At 43.9% G+C, this 17644-nt stretch overlaps 1 protein-coding gene across 3 annotated transcripts in view; it reads right to left on the bottom strand.

Moving 5' to 3' along the window:
• Nucleotides 1–5829: 5829 nt before the first annotated feature.
• LOC129855434 (volume-regulated anion channel subunit LRRC8C-like) overlaps nucleotides 5830–17644 on the bottom strand; it is a 37570-nt gene continuing 25755 nt past the window's right edge. For all 3 annotated transcript variants that reach the window (XM_055923087.1, XM_055923086.1, XM_055923089.1), the window contains 5 exons: nucleotides 12668–13057; nucleotides 11915–12519; nucleotides 11443–11764; nucleotides 10675–11037; nucleotides 5830–10444 (listed from right to left, as the gene is read on the bottom strand). In XM_055923087.1, the coding sequence (XP_055779062.1) occupies nucleotides 9878–10444; nucleotides 10675–11037; nucleotides 11443–11764; nucleotides 11915–12519; nucleotides 12668–13057 (2247 nt within the window). In that variant the 3' untranslated portion in view covers nucleotides 5830–9877. The remainder of the gene's footprint in view (nucleotides 10445–10674; nucleotides 11038–11442; nucleotides 11765–11914; nucleotides 12520–12667; nucleotides 13058–17644) is intronic.

Genomic DNA, 17644 nt, shown 5'->3' with positions numbered 1-17644 from the left:
CCCCACACCTCCTCCATGCTTCACGGTGGGAACCACACATGCGGAGAACATCCATTCACCTACTCTGCGTCTCACAAAGACACAGTGGTTGGAACCAAAAATCTCAAATTTGGACTCATCGGTCCAAAGGACAGATTTCCACCGGTCTAATGTCCATTGCTCGTGTTTGTTGGCCCAAGCAAGTCTCTTCTTTTCATTGGTGTCGTTTAGTGGTTTCTTTACAGCAATTCAACCATGTTGGCCTGATTAATGCAGGCTCCTTTGTACAGTTGATATTGAGATGTGTCTGTTACTTGAACTCTGTGAAGCATAAATTTGGGCTGGTAACTAATGAACATATCCTCTTGCAGCAGAGGTAACCCTGGGTCTTCCTTCCCTATGATGCTCCTCATGATCCAGTTTTATCATAGTGCTTGATGGTTTTTGCGACTGCACTTGAAGAAACGTTCAAAGTTCTTGAAATGTTCCAGAGTGAATGACCTTCAGGTCTTAAAGTAATGATGGACTGTCATTTCTCTTTGCTTATCAGCTGTTCTTGCTATAATATGGACCTGTCTTTTACCAAATAGGGCTATCTTCTGTATACCACACCTACCTTGTCACAACACAACTGTTGGCTCAAACACATTAAGGAAATAAATTCCACAATTTAACAAGGCGGACCTGTTAATTTAAATGCATTCCAGGTAACTACCTCATGAATCTGGTTGAGAGAATGGTTAGTGTCCAAAGCTGTCATCAAGGCAGCTTTGGACACTAACCATCATTGATTTTTTTTAACACTTTTTGGTTTACTACATGATTACGTGTTATTTCATAGTGTTGATGTCTTATTATTCTAGAATGTAGAAAAAAGTAAAAATAAATGAAAACCCTTGAATAAGTAAGTGTGTCCAAACTTTCGACTGGTACTGCATATTTTTAAGTCACTGCAAAAAGGAGAGTGACCAGAATGTACGCGCTCTCCCCACTTATTGTTTCTGTAGTGAGGATTCACCCTCTTAGAGAATTATATAGTAACTTATCTGCATATTTATTCATTTTTTTTATTTCACCTTTATTTAACCAGGTAGGCTAGTTGAGAACAAGTTCTCATTTGCAACTGCGACCTGGCCAAGATAAAGCAAAGCAGTTCGACACATACAACAACACAGTTACACATGGAATAAACAAACATACAATCAACAATACAGTAGAAAAATCTATATACAGCATATGCAAATGAGGTAGGATAAGAGAGGTAAGGCAGTACATAGGCCATGGTGGGAAAGTAATTACAATATAGCAATTAAACACTGGAATGGTAGGATGTGCAGAAGATGAATGTGCAAGTTGAGATACTGGGGTGCAAAGGAGCAAGCTGAATAAATAAATACAGTATGGGGATGAGGAAGATTGGATGGGCTATTTACAGATGAGCTATGTACAGGTGAAGTGATCTGGGAGCTGTTCTGACAGCTGGTGCTTAAAGCTAGTGAGGGAGGTAAGAGTCTCCAGCTTCAGAGATTTTTGAAGTTCGTTCCAGTCATTGGCAGCAGAGAACTGGAAGGAGAAGCAGCCAAAGGAAGAATTGGCTTTTTGGGTGACCAGTGAGATATACCTGCTGGCCGCATGCTACGTGTGGGCGCTGCTATGGTGACCTAGTAAGCTGAGATAAGGTGGGACTTTACCTAGCAGAGACTTGTAGATGAGCTGGAGCCAGTGTGTTTGGCGACGAGTATGAAGCGAGAGCCAGCCAACGAGATCATACAGGTCGCAGTGGTGGGTAGTACATGGGGCTTTGGTGACAAAACGGATGGCACTGTGATAGACTGCATCCAATTTGTTGAATAGAGTGTTGGAGGCTATTTTGTAAAATGACATCGCCGAAGTCGATGATCGGTAGGATGGTCAGTTTAACGAGGGTATGTTTGGAGGCATGAGTGAAGGTTGCTTTGTTGCAAAATAGGAAGCCAATTCTAGATTTCGTTTTGGATTGGAGATGTTTAATGTGAGTCTGGAAGGAGAGTTTACAGTCTAACCAGACACCTAGGTATTTGTAGTTGTCCACATATTCTAAGTCAGAACCATCCAGAGTAGTGATGCTGGACGGGCGGGCAGGTGCGGGCATCGGTCGGTTGAAGAGCATGCAATTAGTTTGACTTGCATTTAAGAGCAGTTGGAGGCCGCGGAAGGAGAGTTGTATGGCATTGAAGCTCATCTGGAGGTTAGTTAACACTGTGTCCAACGAAGTGCCAGAGGTATACAGAATGGTGTCGTCTGCGTAGAGGTGGATCAAAGAATTACCAGCAGCGAGAGCAACATCATTGATGTATACAGAGAAGAGAGTCGGCCCGAGAATTGAACCCTGTGGCACCCCCATAGAGACTGTCAGAGGTCCGGACAACAGGCCCTCCGATTTGACATACTAAACTCTATCGGAGAAGTAGTTGGTGAACCAAGCGAGGCAATCATTTGAGAAACCAAGGCTGTTGAGTCTGCCAACAAGAATGTTGTGATTGACAGAGTCGAAAGCCTTAGCCAGGTCGATGAATACGGCTGCACAGTAATGTGTCTCTTATCGATGGCGGTTATGATATCGTTTAGGACCTTGAGTGTGGCTGAGGTGCACCCATGACCAGCTCTGAAACCAGAATGCATAGCGGAGAAGGTACGGTGAGATTCAAAATGGTCGGTAATCTGTTTGTTGACTTGGCTTTCAAAGACCTTAGAAAGGCAGGGTAGAATAGATATGTCTGTAGCAGTTTGGGTCTAGAGTGTCTCCCCCTTTGAAGAGGGGGATGACTGCGGCAGCTTTCCAATCTATGAGAATTTCAGATGATAGGGTCCAGATGTGGTGTACAAAAAGCATTGTACTCCTTCTTCATGTCTGACTCACGCTCCTCCAGACGAGTGATCTGGTCAGAGTAGTTCTTGGTCTTGAGCTCCAGCTGTTTCCCCTGCAGTTCCAAGCTCTCCACATGAGTCTGCAAGTCCTTCTTCTCCCACTCCAATGCATCCTCAAACTCCATGAATTTATCCTCTGCCTGCATCCTCTGCCTCCTTCTCACGCTCGTACTGGGTGATGAGCTGCTCGTTGTCCTCTTTCAGCAGCTCGAGCTCCACCTGGGGAGTAGGAGTGGAGCTAGGCACTGCAGGTCCTGGATTAACCTCTACATCACCAGTGGAACAGAGGAGAAGTAGGATAAGGGTAGGTTTACAGGCTATAAAAACTGTCCGTCTAGCATGTTCGGAACAGAGAGTAAAGGGAGCAGGTTTCTGGGCACGACAGCGTAGATTCAAGGCATAATGTAGAGACAAAGGTATGGTAGGAAGAGAGTACATTGGAGGTAAACCTAGGCATTGAGTAATGAAGAGCGAGATATAGTCTCTAGAGACGTTTAAACCAGGTGATGTCATCGCATATGTGGGAGGTGGAACAACATGGTTGGTTAAGGCATATTGAGCAGGGCTATAGGCTCTACAGTGTAATACGACTAATCACTAACCAGGACAGTAATGGACAAGGCATATTGATATTAGGGAGAGGCATGCGTAGCCAAGTATGGGCCCAGTGAGTGGTTGGGCTGGCTGGGGACACGGCGATTCAGACAGTTAGCAGGCCGGGGCTGGCAAGATAGCAGTTAGCAGGCCGGGGCTGACAAGCTAGCAGTTAGCAGGCCGGGGCTGGCAAGCTAGCAGTTAGCAGGCCGGGGCTGGCAAGCTAGCAGTTAGCAGGCCGGGGCTGGCAAGCTAGCAGTTAGCAGGCCGGGGCTGGCAAGCTAGCAGTTAGCAGGCCGGGGCTGGCAAGCTAGCAGTTAGCAGGCCGGGGCTGGCAAGCTAGCAGTTAGCAGGCCGGGGCTGGCAAGCTAGCAGTTAGCAGGCCGGGGCTGGCAAGCTAGCAGTTAGCAGGCCGGGGCTGGCAAGCTAGCAGTTAGCAGGCCGGGGCTGGCAAGCTAGCAGTTAGCAGGCCGGGGCTGGCAAGCTAGCAGTTAGCAGGCCGGGGCTGGCAAGCTAGCAGTTAGCAGGCCGTTGCTAGCAAGCTAGCAGTTAGCAGGCCATTGCTAGCAAGCTAGCAGTTAGCAGGCCGTTGCTAGCAAGCTAGCAGTTAGCAGGCCGTTGCTAGCAAGCTAGCAGTTAGCAGGCAGTTGCTAGCAAGCTAGCAGTTAGCAGGCCGTTGCTAGCAAGCTAGCAGTTAGCAGGCCGTTGCTAGCAAGCTAGCAGTTAGCAGGCCGGGGATAGCAAGCTAGCATAAGGGCCTGAGAGGGAGGTCAATGGGGGAAAAGTCTGTTTTTGCTTCCTCGTGCGGTGACGTCGATAGACCAGTCGTGGAATTAGTAGGGTTCCAAGTAGCAGAGGGGTCCAAGTCCAATAGGCAAAATGGGTATAGTGGTCCAAGAAACTGTCCAGTGGATCAGCTAACAGTCCAATATGCTATAGATAGCTAGCAGGCCGCGGTTAGCAGAATGGGCCTTCAGGGAACGTCGCGCCTGAGGGGCTTGTTGGGATCCTCGGGCAGATTATGTCGGTATTCCAGTCGTGAAAGATCGGCGGGGTTCCGTGCACCGTACCGGCAGTAGAAGGGGTCCGGATATTGTAGCCGAGGAGTGGGCTTCAGGAGTAGCCCAGGAGCCCTAGCCGGGACATGGGTCTAGCCTGGGCTGCCATGATCCAGATGAAAGGGTTCAGAGTTTGCGGTAGGAATCCGGGGATTTGGAGAGAAAAATAGGTCCGATATGCTCTGGTTTGAAACGCGTTATATGAACTGGCAAGAGCTTTCCGAGCTAAAGGTTAGCTGACTGCTAGCTAGTTAGCTCCAGTTGAGGTATTCCAGTTCGGAGGTAAATAGAAATACATTAGGAAAAAAAACAGATCCACACCACATTGGGTGAGGCGGGTTGCAGGAGAGTATTTTGAAGTAGAGGTTTAGGAAAAATATTTAAAAGAATGTGAAGAAAAATATATAAAAAGATATACACATGGGACGAGACAAGACGTCTGACTGCTTTCGCCATCTTGGATATAATCATTGCTTTGAGCTCAAAAAGCAATAGTAACAGTATGCAAATCAGGAAGACAAATGAACAATTTGATTCCCTACATTCGCCCCAAAAAATCCATTCAAAAACAGCCTTTCGTTTGCAAACGACCGATAACTACAAAACACCAAATTATGGAATTTTTCTTGGAAAATTGTGTCACATCCCTCCAATGGACTTCCAGACACATGTAGAATATATGCCAAGGTGCATTGAAGCAGTTCTGGCTCGAGGTGGCCCAACTCCCTATTAAGACACTATGTTGGGGTTTATTTGGCCAGTTACCTGTTTTTGGTAGCATGCCAAATGGAGCACTTTTCCCTATATAGTGCACTACTTTTAACCAGAGCACTATGGGCCCAGGTCAAAACTAGTGCACAATATAGGAAATAGGGTGCCATTTGGGATAGAGTAGCTCATGTCAGACAGCTCCCTTTACAAGCTGTTACAAAGTGAGGAGAACTTATATCCTGACAGACAGGTTGCTGAGAAGTGAGACAGTGACTATACAGTATTAGCCTCTGTCACAAGCTTTAACGTCACAGCAAAGCTTGGGCATCCAAGGCTAGTAAAGCATAGACGAAAGTCTGCCCCGTTGATCTAAACAGGTAGGATGGGGTGACAGACTATAGTTTCCCGCTAACACTTGAAAATGGCTGTATTCAAAGCACATCACTGCCACCTAGGGCGCAACTTTGATTCCACATACAATAACACAGTTAATTTCCTCCGAGGGAAACAAAACTGCAACTGTACATGAAATGGGATGCAACACACTGTACAGGTATAGGATAAGACAGACTACAAAATGTCTCATTTAAAGCAGCTGGTTATTTTATTCATCAAGAACCAAACACAGCAAATACGATCCGTTAAAAAAGAATGTACAAAATATATACCTTTTCATCATCTTTCATCACCAGATGTATTCATTGGGGGGGGGGGGGGGGGGTACTATTTCGCATTAGACTATAAAGCCCTACATAAATGTAGATACGGTACTGTTTTAATACATTAAGATAGCAGCTGACCATGGCACCTTTGCAGTGATCTACAGCTCTGATAGACATTGCAGTGTAAGGCGTGGACTTTTTTTTACCTCTCTGAGGACCAAAAAGTATAAATCTGTCTATAAGGCATGTGCAAAGTGTTTTGTGGATTGTAATAAAGATACGTTACTTACAACTTGGCAACAATTGTTTTAGCTTGTGTAAGCTGTTGACTAACTGAAACAAGCTAACCTTCCTGATAAATTTAGTATTGCCACAGGCTATTGACAGAACAGCTACAGCTGAGTGAGTCCACATTTTACTTATAGACTACACTGTTCTATAAATAACTTTCAACATAATATATAGACTACCTGAGTAGAGAACTGTGGATCAGATTCAATATTTCCTTTTTAGTGTTTCTATAATGTAAAAAAGTAACAGTCATGGGTTGAAATGATTAAACGTGTTTAAACGTGACCTGATCAAATGTTGTTTGAGCTTAAAAGGAGCAATCTGCAGTTCAAACAAAGTGGCCAGCCGCCACTGATTTGGTAAACAGCAGAGGGATGGAGAATGCAAACACTCAAACTCAAGGACCGAGCTAGCCCATTCAAATAAATAGTGAATGTTAAACATTATACTGTCTTTCACAAAGCTGTCTGCCACTTGAGGGGATTTTTGCCCAAATGCTCCGTCTAAACGCAAATACACCTCGCACACGATACCATTTTGAAAACATTTGTAAGTTAACGTTCATATAAGCGAGAAATTATTTTTCAAAAACAAAAAAACAACACGTACTGTATGCAGTTTAGGAAAGCGGCACCCGGGTATATTTTGAGAAACAGGAAATGTGGAATGGAATGGTTGAGTGGAAATGAAAGCAAAAGGAGAGAGGATGTGTCGTACCCAAGGCGGCATGTGAAAACAGCCGGGTGCAACTTTGCCAAACTACTCACACTAATATCTTTTGTATTTGAAAGATTCTATCTCGCTTAAATTAAAGTTATGGGCCTCCCGGGTGGCGCAGTGGTCTAGGGCACTGCATCGCAGTGCTAACTGCGCCACCAGAGTCTCTGGGTTCGCGCCCAGGCTCTGTCGCAGCCGGCCGCGACCGGGAGGTCCGTGGGGCGACGCACAATTGGGATAGCGTCGTCCGGGTTAGGGAGGGTTTGGCCGGTAGGGATTTCCTTGTCTCGTCGCGCTCCAGCGACTCCTGTGGCGGGCTGGGCGCAGTGCGCGCTAACCAAGGGGGCCAGGTGCACGGTGTTTCCTCCGACACATTGGTGCGGCTGGCTTCCGGGTTGGAGGCGCGCTGTGTTAAAGAAGCAGTGCGGCTTGGTTGGGTTGTGCTTCGGAGGACGCATGGCTTTCGACCTTTGTCTCTCCTGAGCCCGTACGGGAGTTGTAGCGATGAGACAAGATAGTAATTACTAGCGATTGGATACCACGAAAATTGGGGAGAAAAGGGGATCAAATCTATTGAAAAAACAAAAAGTTATATTCCAAAATCGTATAGAAAGGGAGGCGTATTCGCGTTTAGACAGGCACTTAAGGATGAGGCGCTTCAGGATAAAACATTCAATATCTCTGTAAAGAATAGAGATGTAGGACTGGTGAATGGATAATGGTCAACTACTGTGGGGCTGTGGTGAAGGAGCAGACAGAGGCAGAGATAAAGTATATGTGTATTCAGATGAAGCTGGTACATGGCATGGAACAGGTTCAGATTAGTTGAATTACAGCACATGGTTGAGTTAGGTGAACAGTTGTTGCCAGTCTCAACAATTATTGGTACACTACATGACCAAAAGTATGTGGACACCTGCGTGTCAAACATCTCATTCCAAAATCATGGGCATTAATATGGAGTTGGTCCCACATTTGCTATAACCGCCTCCAATCATCTGGGAAGGCTTTCCACTAGATGTTAGAACATTGCGGTGGGGAATTGCTTCCATTCAGCCACAAGAGCATTAGTGATGTTGGCACTGATGTTGGGCGATTAGGCCTGGCTCAGTCGGAGTTCCAATTCATCCCAAAGGTGTTCGATGGGGTTGAGGTCAGGGCTCTACGCGGGCCAGTAAAGTTCTTCCACACCGATCTTGACAAACCATTTCTGTAAGGACCTCGCTTTGTGCACGGGCGCATTGTCATGTTTAAAGAGGAAAGGGCCTTCCCTAAACTGTTGCCACAAAGTTAGAAGCACAGAATCGTCTAGAATGTCATTGTATGCTGTAACGTTTAGATTTCTCTTCACTGGAACTAAGGGGCATAGTCCGAACCATGAAGAACATCCCAAGACAATTATTCCTTCTCCACCAAACTTTAGTTAGCACTATGCATTCAGGCTTCTTCTGGCATCCTCCAGACACAGGTTCATACATCAGACTGCCAGATGGTGAAGAATGATTCATCACTCCAGAGAACGCATTTCCACTGCTGCAGAGTCCAATGGTGGCGAGCTTTACATGACTCCAGCCGACACTTGGTGACCTTAGGCTTGTGTGCCGTATTGAGTGTTGCAGAGGAAAGATAATGTTTACGTGCTACGCTCTTCAGCACTCCCATTCTGTCAGCTTGTGTGGCCTAACCACATCGCTGCGGAGCCGTTGTTGCTCCTAGACGTTTCCACTTCACAATAACAGCACTTACAATTGACCGGGGTAGCCCTAGCAGGGCAGAAATTTGACTGACTTGTCGGAAAGGTGGCATCCTATGACTGTGCCATGTTGGAAAGTCACTGAGCTCTTCATTAAGGCCACCTGTCAATGTTTGTCTATGGAGATTGCATGGCTGTGTGCTCAATTTTATACACCTGTCAGCAACAGGTGTGATTGAAATAGCTGAATCCACTAATTTGAAGGGGTGTTCACATACATACTATATATATATATATACACACACACACACACAAAAGGTGTGTATATATGCATGCATGTATGTATGTATGCATAGTTTATCTACAAAGGAGACAAAGGTACAAATAAGAACAGGTAATAATGTGCATAACTCAGACTTAATTTGTATGAATTTCAAATGGCAATGACAATGTACAATTGCAACGTAAATTAATAAAGCTTGTACATAAATATAGCAGCAATACAACAAATCGAATGGAAAAGGGGTTGCAATAGCACGTGGCACAGAAGGCCAAAGCTAGAGCAGGCTAGGCTAGCAGGGGCTACATAGCATAGCACATGGCAGGCAAACAATATAAAAAATATAAAAAACGAATGAAAAGTATTCAAGCAGCAATGCAATAGCCATAAAAAGCAGGCCTTAATTAGCATAACATAAGCAACATGCAGAAAAGGTGCAATGAGTGATTAACATATGTCAACTAGCAACTACATGTAACAGAAGAAAACAGATATGTTTGTGTTATGCTTCCATTCCTTGCCACTCCATGTCATGCCAAACCTTGTGTGGCATATGGCAGGGTATAAGGAGTCAAATGTTAGCCTAGGTACAAGTACACCTTGCATGTGACTAATCCTATTGTTAAGAACCATTTAATTACAACACAATGCCATGTTCCCTTCTGTCATGAAGTAAAACTTCGACATAATACTAAAAACATTCACCCATGATTATCACATCTGCCCCCTATAACAAACTTAGGGTACAGTGCTTAGATTTTGATCGTGATGTGTAATACAGTAAGATCGACCATTTTGGTTGACTAGGATTGCCAGACAGGCTTTTTCTTTTTGAATAGTCAAGTAAGTTGGCTTGTCCGAGCCAGAATAACCCATTGGCTCCTGTCCTATCACTTTTTTATATAGTTTAATGCAGCTTGAAGTATACCCCTGGGCGGGACGCTAGTCTATCGCAGGGCCTTTTGCACAGATACTGTAAGACATTTCACTCGGTCTTCATTTTGTCTCTGATTTCCGATGGCAAGGTTTCAAACAGAGCGTCTTCCACCATTAGGCCACTGCGCTTCAATGCCCGGCAGAACCCAAGCTCTGGAGGCAGGATTTCAAAATGGTTGCCCTTCAGTTCCAGGTGTGTCAATAGAACCAGGTATGAGATCTTTGGTGAGAGCAATGACAGCGTATTCTTGGCCAGCTTGAGGGTTGTGAGCTTCTTGCAAAAGAACAGCTCGTCTGGGAGGTTCTCAATCTTGTTGCATGTGACAGAGAAGTACTGAAGACTCTGTAGGACACCGATCTCCGGCGGAATGAACCGGATGTCGTTGTTGGACAGGTCCAGGTAACGAAGCTTGTTGCATAAGAACAGGTGCGAGGGCAAGATCTCGATCTTGTTGTGACTGAAGTAGAGGCGCTCCAGGCTGCCCAGCTTCTTGATGTGTTCTGGGATGTAGCAGATACTGTTGTGCCAGAGTTTCAGGCACGTCAGCTTGCGGAGGTGCTGGCAGCTGACTATCTCCTCGATGGAGTGCAGGTTGTTTTCTTTCAGGTCCAACTCCTGTAGAGTTAGAACATTTTATTTTAAGTATAACACCACAATATTACAGGAATTGGCAATACATATTGCATATTTGAGGTCAAGAAAACCACCCAGAACAGGGTTCGCTGGAATTTCACCATTGAAGCCCTTTTCTCCACTAGGAGCTGAAAGGAATAACTCCTTACATATTTCAAAACCACATTGTTGACCACTCAGATAGCAGGCAGTCAAAGTAATGCATATCATACCTGTAGGTTCGTGAGGCTGAAGACAGCATGTGGGATGCGTTCCAGGTCACAGTGCACCAGCTCCAGTTCAGTCAGGTTCACCATCTTCTTCAGATTGTTGAGCATCACCAGCTTAGTGCCGTCGTTGTAGACATACAGCCTCTGCAGGTGGCTGGACACGTCCACAATGGACTGGGGGATCTTTGTAAAGTTACTTTTGAGTGACAGGGTCTTCAGATTCTTCAGCTCCCTCAGGGACTCCAGAACCACATTTTTAGAAGCGTCAGGACTCAGTGAGCCAATGAGGTAGAGCTCCTCTAGATTCCGCAGGTGGTACAGCCAATGAGGCAGCTCTCTGCTGTCATCAAACTTCACCCTGAGCACCTTAGATAAACAAAAAGATAAAATGCAACAATTTCAAATATTTTACTTAGTTACAGTTCATAGAAGGAAATCAGTCAATTTAAATAAATTGGCCCTAATTTATGGATTTCACATGACTGGGCAAGGGCGCAGCCATGAGTGGGCCTTGGAGGTCAATTTAATTTGTCTCCACCCACTTGGGAGCCAGGCCCAGCCGATCAGAATGAATTTTCCCACAAAAGGGTTTTATTACATACAGAACTACTCCACCTATTAATCCCGGAGGAGGAAATTCAATGTCAATAACAAATACGGACAAAATACACATACTGTACGAGACAAAAACCCAATACAACGCCAGGAAGAATAAAAATAAATATCCAATATGAAAAGACTACGAGAATAGCACATGGTAGAATAGCATACCTTGAGGTTCTCCTTGAGGAAGGAGGTGGCTGTGGTGTGAATCTTTAAATAACACTGATACAGAGAAAGCTCCTGAAGGTCTTCAAGCTGGGCGATGGAGGCTGGGATGGTTACGTTGTTGATGATCTCCAGCTTCAGGGACTGGAGCTCTGTCACCTCAAAGATGGTGTCTGGAAGCCCAGACAGCATGAAGAGCTGCAGCTCCAGTCTGTTGTTGTGGTTGGTCATCAGTCTCTGACGCAGCTTCTCTGGCGTCCACTCATGGTTCAGGTTCAGCTGTTTTAGTTTGTTTTCACTGACCTCCGATAGGAACACTGCGAATCTGAGAACAAGAGAGAGAAAGAGAGAAGTCGTCAAAGATGACTTTATTGTCCAAGGATGGGCAAAGGAAACTTTTACAATTGGAGGCATTGCATACTTATCAATAGCAATGAAGAGCTAAATTACTTTTACAATTACAAAGACAACGCACCTCTTGGAGTATAGTGGGTCATACTGGTCAATCATGTGCAGCATGAAGGCAAAGTCATTCTTCACGTCTGGGATGTCATCGATTCCCGTTTCCTGCCGTACGTATTCGAAGGAGTACTCCTTCAGCGAGCGGTAGAAGAGCCAGTAGGAAGTGTAGAGGCAGGTGATTCCATACACAGCCACGAAGCATAGGTAACAGTATGACAGCTTGGAGAACAGGTGGGCCATGGTGTGATTACAGGAGAAATGCTTATATCCCGTCATGTCCTGCATGTCCACATTGCACTTCACTGTGATCTGCACCTCAGAGACCAACGCACTGTTATATGCGATGATGAGGAGGAACTTCATCACTTTGAGAACAGTTTGGCGAACATACATAATATAGAGGATGTCACCCTCCTCAACATGCAGGCGGAACTTCTTCACCTTCTCAAACAGAGCTTTGGCTTGCTCTCCTTCCTTCTTTTCCAGGGCACTAGCTGTGGGCTTGTCCACGACAATCTTCTCTGGGATGGATTTGAGGGACTGGGTCTTCTCCAGGTTGTCAAGGTTCCCCTCTACAGACACGTTGAGGATCGCTCTGCTGGCACTGCACTTCTTATCCTTGAATGAATGAATGCACTTTATTTGACATATTTAAAATGTATACAGTACAATATAGGTTAGGTTTCTTAGACGAAGATTGAGCTTAGTCCTGGACAACAAAAAAAATGATTTCAGGCATGTACACACACATATATACAAACAATACCTTCTCCTCTGGGTTCTCTCCAGACACTTCAGACAGAGCTCTGGTAGTCCAGGGGGAGTCAAAGCATTTTCCCAAGATGGAGATGAAATGTTCTATTTTAGAGCTGGAGCCTGGGAACTTGAACCAGAAGTTGCTACACACCATGAAGATCAGGGTGTGTATGAGGACCAGGTAAGGGAAGTACTTGGCGTACCAGTGCAGAGCCTTCTCGTAGCACATCTGGTTGATGAAGCTGTACTGCTGGAGGTCCAGGTTGGTTTTCAGGCCCATCATCTCGTGCACGTCCTGTGGCACAGCGGGTGAGACCAGCTCGGTTTTATTTGGTAAGAGTATTGTTTGGTTCGGCATGGACATTCTCTGGGGAAGGCAGATGATTTTGTCCTGCATCACCTGAAATAAAACAAAGAACAAATAAGCAAGCAAGCACGCAAGATTGAGACTAGTCTGTTACAGTGATAATAGAAAGAGGGGAATATCTGTCTCATTTCCTGCACTGACTTCACTGGTAGAGCTGTGACTCAAAGGAAATAACCAGTTAATGTTTTAACTACCGCAGACTGAAGAGGGAGACAGACTCCCTAATGCAATACTGTACCACCAAATTATTTGTCATGCTTTAACCCGCTATTGCACCTTTTAAAACAATATTTGTTTTACTATATATATAGTACTTACAACACTACAAATATTTTTCTTTATTGAAATCAAAGATGAGTCATTGATTCAAACAAAAACAAAATTATAATTTTTCCTTCAGCTTCGTAAAGATGTACTTGTCTTGCTATGATCCAGACTAGTGACTTAGCCTAAATACCATGTGGTTTATGGGCCAGAGTAAATTACTCTTGGGGTTGTGCTGCAGCAGTACAGGGCCGAACAGGAGATGTGCAAAAAGTCAAACCTGCTACGGGAGAGATTAAAATTTACACAATAGTTACCTGGAGGAAAATAGTTACCGGGAGGGTCATGCTTTGCAATTTCAGTCAGGGGGAGGGTTAAGTATCTTTTAGAACAAGTCCGGGGAAGGGTCATGTAATTTGTATTTTATGACAATATTTGTATTTTATGACAATATTTCAATTTAGACTTAGTTGCTTATTTGTAGACCCGCATGGAATCCGCGCACGCAGAATCCTGACGAAAAGTCGCATAATTCCGAATAGAATGCATAGTATTTTAAAGGTACAAATAAGCTGCCAGCTGAAAGCAAAGTTAAATAAAATTGACTTGAAAAAAATATTGATATATCCTTTGATTTTCACTGATGTATTTCAATTAGAGGTGGACCGATTATGATTTTTCAACGCTGATACCAATTATTGGAGGACAGAAAAAGCCGATACCGATTAAATCAGCCAATTTTTTTGTTGTTGTTGTAATAATGACAATTACAACAATACTGAATGAACACTCATTTTAACTTGATATAATACATCAATAAAATCAATTTAGCCTCAAATAAACAATGAAACATGTTCAATTTGGTTTAAATAATGCGTGTTGGAGAAGAAAGTAAAAGTGCAATATGTGCCATGTAAGAAAGCTAACGTTTAAGTTCTTTGCTCAGAACATATGAAAGCTGGTGGTTCCTTTTAACATAAGTCTTCAATATTCCCAGGTAAGAAGTTTTAGGTTGTAGTTATAGGAATTATAGGACTATTTCTCTCTATACGATTTGTATTTCATATACCTTTGACTATTGGATGTTCTTATAGGAACTTTAGTATTGCCAGTGTAACAGTATAACTTTCATCCCTCTCCTCGCCGCTACCTGGGCTCGAACCAGGAACACATCGACAACAGCCACCCTCGAAGCAGCGTTACCCATACAGAGCAAGGGGAACAACTACTCCAAGTCTCAGAGCGAGTGACGTTTGAAACGCTTTTAGCGCGCACCCCGCTAACTAGCTAGCCATTTCACATCGGTTACACCAGCCTAATCTCGGGAGTTGATAGGCTTGAATTCATAAACAGCAGAGCTGCTGGCAAAATGCACGAAAGTGCTGTTTGAATGAATGCTTACGAGCCTGCTAGTGCCTACCATCGCTCAGTCAGACTGCTCTATCAAATCATAGACTTAATTATACCACACAGAAATACGAGCCTTAGGTCATTAATATGGTCGATTCCGGAAACTATCATCTCGAAAACAAAACATTTATTCTTTCAGTGAAATACGGAACCGTTCCGTATTTTATCTAACGGGTGGCATCCATCAGTCTAAATATTCCTGTTACATTGCACAACCTTCAATGTTATGTCATAATTACGTAAAATTCTGGCAAATTAGTTCGCAACGAGCCAGGCGGCCCAAACTGTTGCATATACCCTGCAATCAACGCAAGGGAAGTGACACAATTTCACCTGGTTAACCTGTTGAGGATGGGGGCGCTGTTGTGACTATTTATGCTAATCGTGTAATTTTTGAAACGGCTTCCCACAAAATCCTTGATCGTACAATATGCATATTATTATTATTATTGGATAGAAAACAGTCTATAGTTTCTATAGGAGTTGAAATTTTGTCTCTAAGTGGAACAGAGCCCATTCTACAGCAATTTCCCTGACATGGAGTCAGATTTCAGAAATTTTGGCCACTGTTCTGGAGTCAGTTAAAAGGGCACTGTTATTGCTATGACTATACGGACACTGCTTACGTCTTCCCCTGGATGCCTTTACGTGATGACGATTTCAATGGGGTCGATTGCGCGTTCACAGGCACTATAAATTAAAAAACCCTGTAGCTAGCAAGTCTTTTCTTGGTGCGTAACGCGCGTGGAGGACACCGACCCGCTCCTGTTCCAAGCGTTAGTTTAGCCTGTTATATTTCTCCGGTCATCTTTTTACTCGTTATAGGAGTTAAAAACATCATAAGGTAGTTAATTTAAAGCGTTTTATAGCAATTTATATCCGTTTAGTGCGATTTTGGGACATTTATTTTTGAAACGCTGTGAATAGCTGGGCACGCTTTTCAGTTCATCCCGAACGCAGTTGGCATTTCCACATGGCAAGAGGACAGCTTTCCACCAAAAGACGATTACTCCCAAGAAAGGATCCTTTGCCCAAGATACTGATGGAAGAACAGCTCAAAGTAGGACATTTTTATTATGATAAATCGTGTTTGTCGAAAAATGTTAGTGGCTTAGGACGCCATGTTTTTTGACGTAGCTTCGCTTGGCGCAAACTGTATTGAAAAGTAAGGATAATTTAAAAAATGTAATTCCGCAATTGTATTAAGAATGAAATTGTCTATCAATCCCTGTCCACCCTATATTTTTTAGTCACGTTTATGAGTATTTATGTATAAGAGTAGATCACTGTCTAAGTGGCGCAAGGACATTTTCTGACCAGCTGAGCTACATTTCACATTGTCTAACCATGATTTTGGTGGCTAAATATAAACATTTTCGATCAAACTCTATATGGATTGTGTAATATGATGTTACAGGAGTGTCATCTGAAGAATTCTGAGAAGGTTAGTGAAAAAATTAATATATTTTTGGCGATGTTGACGTTATCGCCCACTTTGGCTAGAATCAATGCTGGGCTGCTATGTGCTATGTGCTATGCTAATATAACGATTTATTGTGTTTTCGCTGTAAGACACTTAGAAAATCTGAAATATTGTCTGTATTCACAGGATCTGTGTCTTTCGATTAGTGTATGCTGTGTATTTTTACGAAATGTTTGATGATTAGTAGTTAGGTAAACACGTTGCTCATTGTAATTATTCTAGTCCATTTGTGACGGTGGGTGCAATTGTAACCATGCCATCTACCTGAAATATGCACTTTTTTCTAACAAAACCTATCCCATACCATAAATATGTTATCAGACTGTCATCTGATGAGTTTTTTTGTTGGTTAGGGGCTATAAATATCTTAGTTTAGCCGAATTGGTGATAGCTACTGGTGTTGTTGGACAAATAAAAGATGGTGGATTATGCTAATGTGTTTTTAGGTAATAGATGTACATCTTTACATTGTGTCTTCCCTGTAAAACATTTTAAAAATCGGACATGTTGACTGGATTCACAAGATCTGTGTCTTTCATTAGCTGTATTAGACTTTAATGTGTGAAAGTTAAATATTTGAAAAAAAATTTTTTTTTTAATTTCGCGGCACTGGTTTTTCAGTGGGGGGGTGTGCCGCTAGCGGCACGCTCATCCTAGACAGGTTAATATTGCCTGCTAACCTGGATTTATTTTAGCTAATTATGCAGGTTTAAAAATATATACTTCTGTGTATTGATTATTATTATTATTTTTTATTTTACTCCCTTTTCTCCCCAATTTTCATGGTATCCAATCGCTTGTAATTACTATCTTGTCTCATCGCTACAACTCCCGTACGGGCTCGGGAGAGACGAAGGTCGAAAGCCATGCGTCCTCTGAAGCACAACCCAACCAAGCCGCACTGCTTCTTAACACAGCGCACCTCCAACCCGGAAGCCAGCCGCACCAATGTGTCGGAGGAAACGCCGTGCACCTGGCCCCCTCGCCCAGGGGGGGCAGGTGCGCCCGGCCCGCCACAGGAGTCGCTGGAGCGCGAAGAGACATATATATCCCTACCGGCCAAACCCTCCCTAACCCGGACGACGCTAGGCCAATTGTGCGTCGCCCCACGGACCTCCCGGTCGCGGCCGGCTGCGACAGAGCCTGGGCGCAAACCCAGAGACTCTGGTGGCGCAGCTAGCACTGCGATGCAGTGCCCTAGACCACTGTGCCACCCGGGAGGCCCTGTGTATTGATTTTAAGAAAGGCATTGATGTTTATGGTTAGGTACACATTGGAGCAACGACAGTCCTTTTTCGCGAATGCGCACTGCATCGATTATATGCAACGCAGGACACGCTAGATAAACTAGTAATATCATCAACCATGTGTAGTTATAACTAGTGATTATGATTGATTGATTGTTTTTATAAGATAAGTTTAATGCTAGCTAGCAACTTACCTTGGCCTCTTACTGCATTTGC

This window comes from Salvelinus fontinalis, chromosome 5, assembly GCF_029448725.1.
Source record: "Salvelinus fontinalis isolate EN_2023a chromosome 5, ASM2944872v1, whole genome shotgun sequence".
In the NCBI taxonomy this organism is placed as follows: domain Eukaryota; kingdom Metazoa; phylum Chordata; class Actinopteri; order Salmoniformes; family Salmonidae; genus Salvelinus; species Salvelinus fontinalis.
The sequence above is the reverse complement of the archived record's forward strand: the minus strand, read 5'-3'. Positions and strand labels throughout refer to the sequence as shown.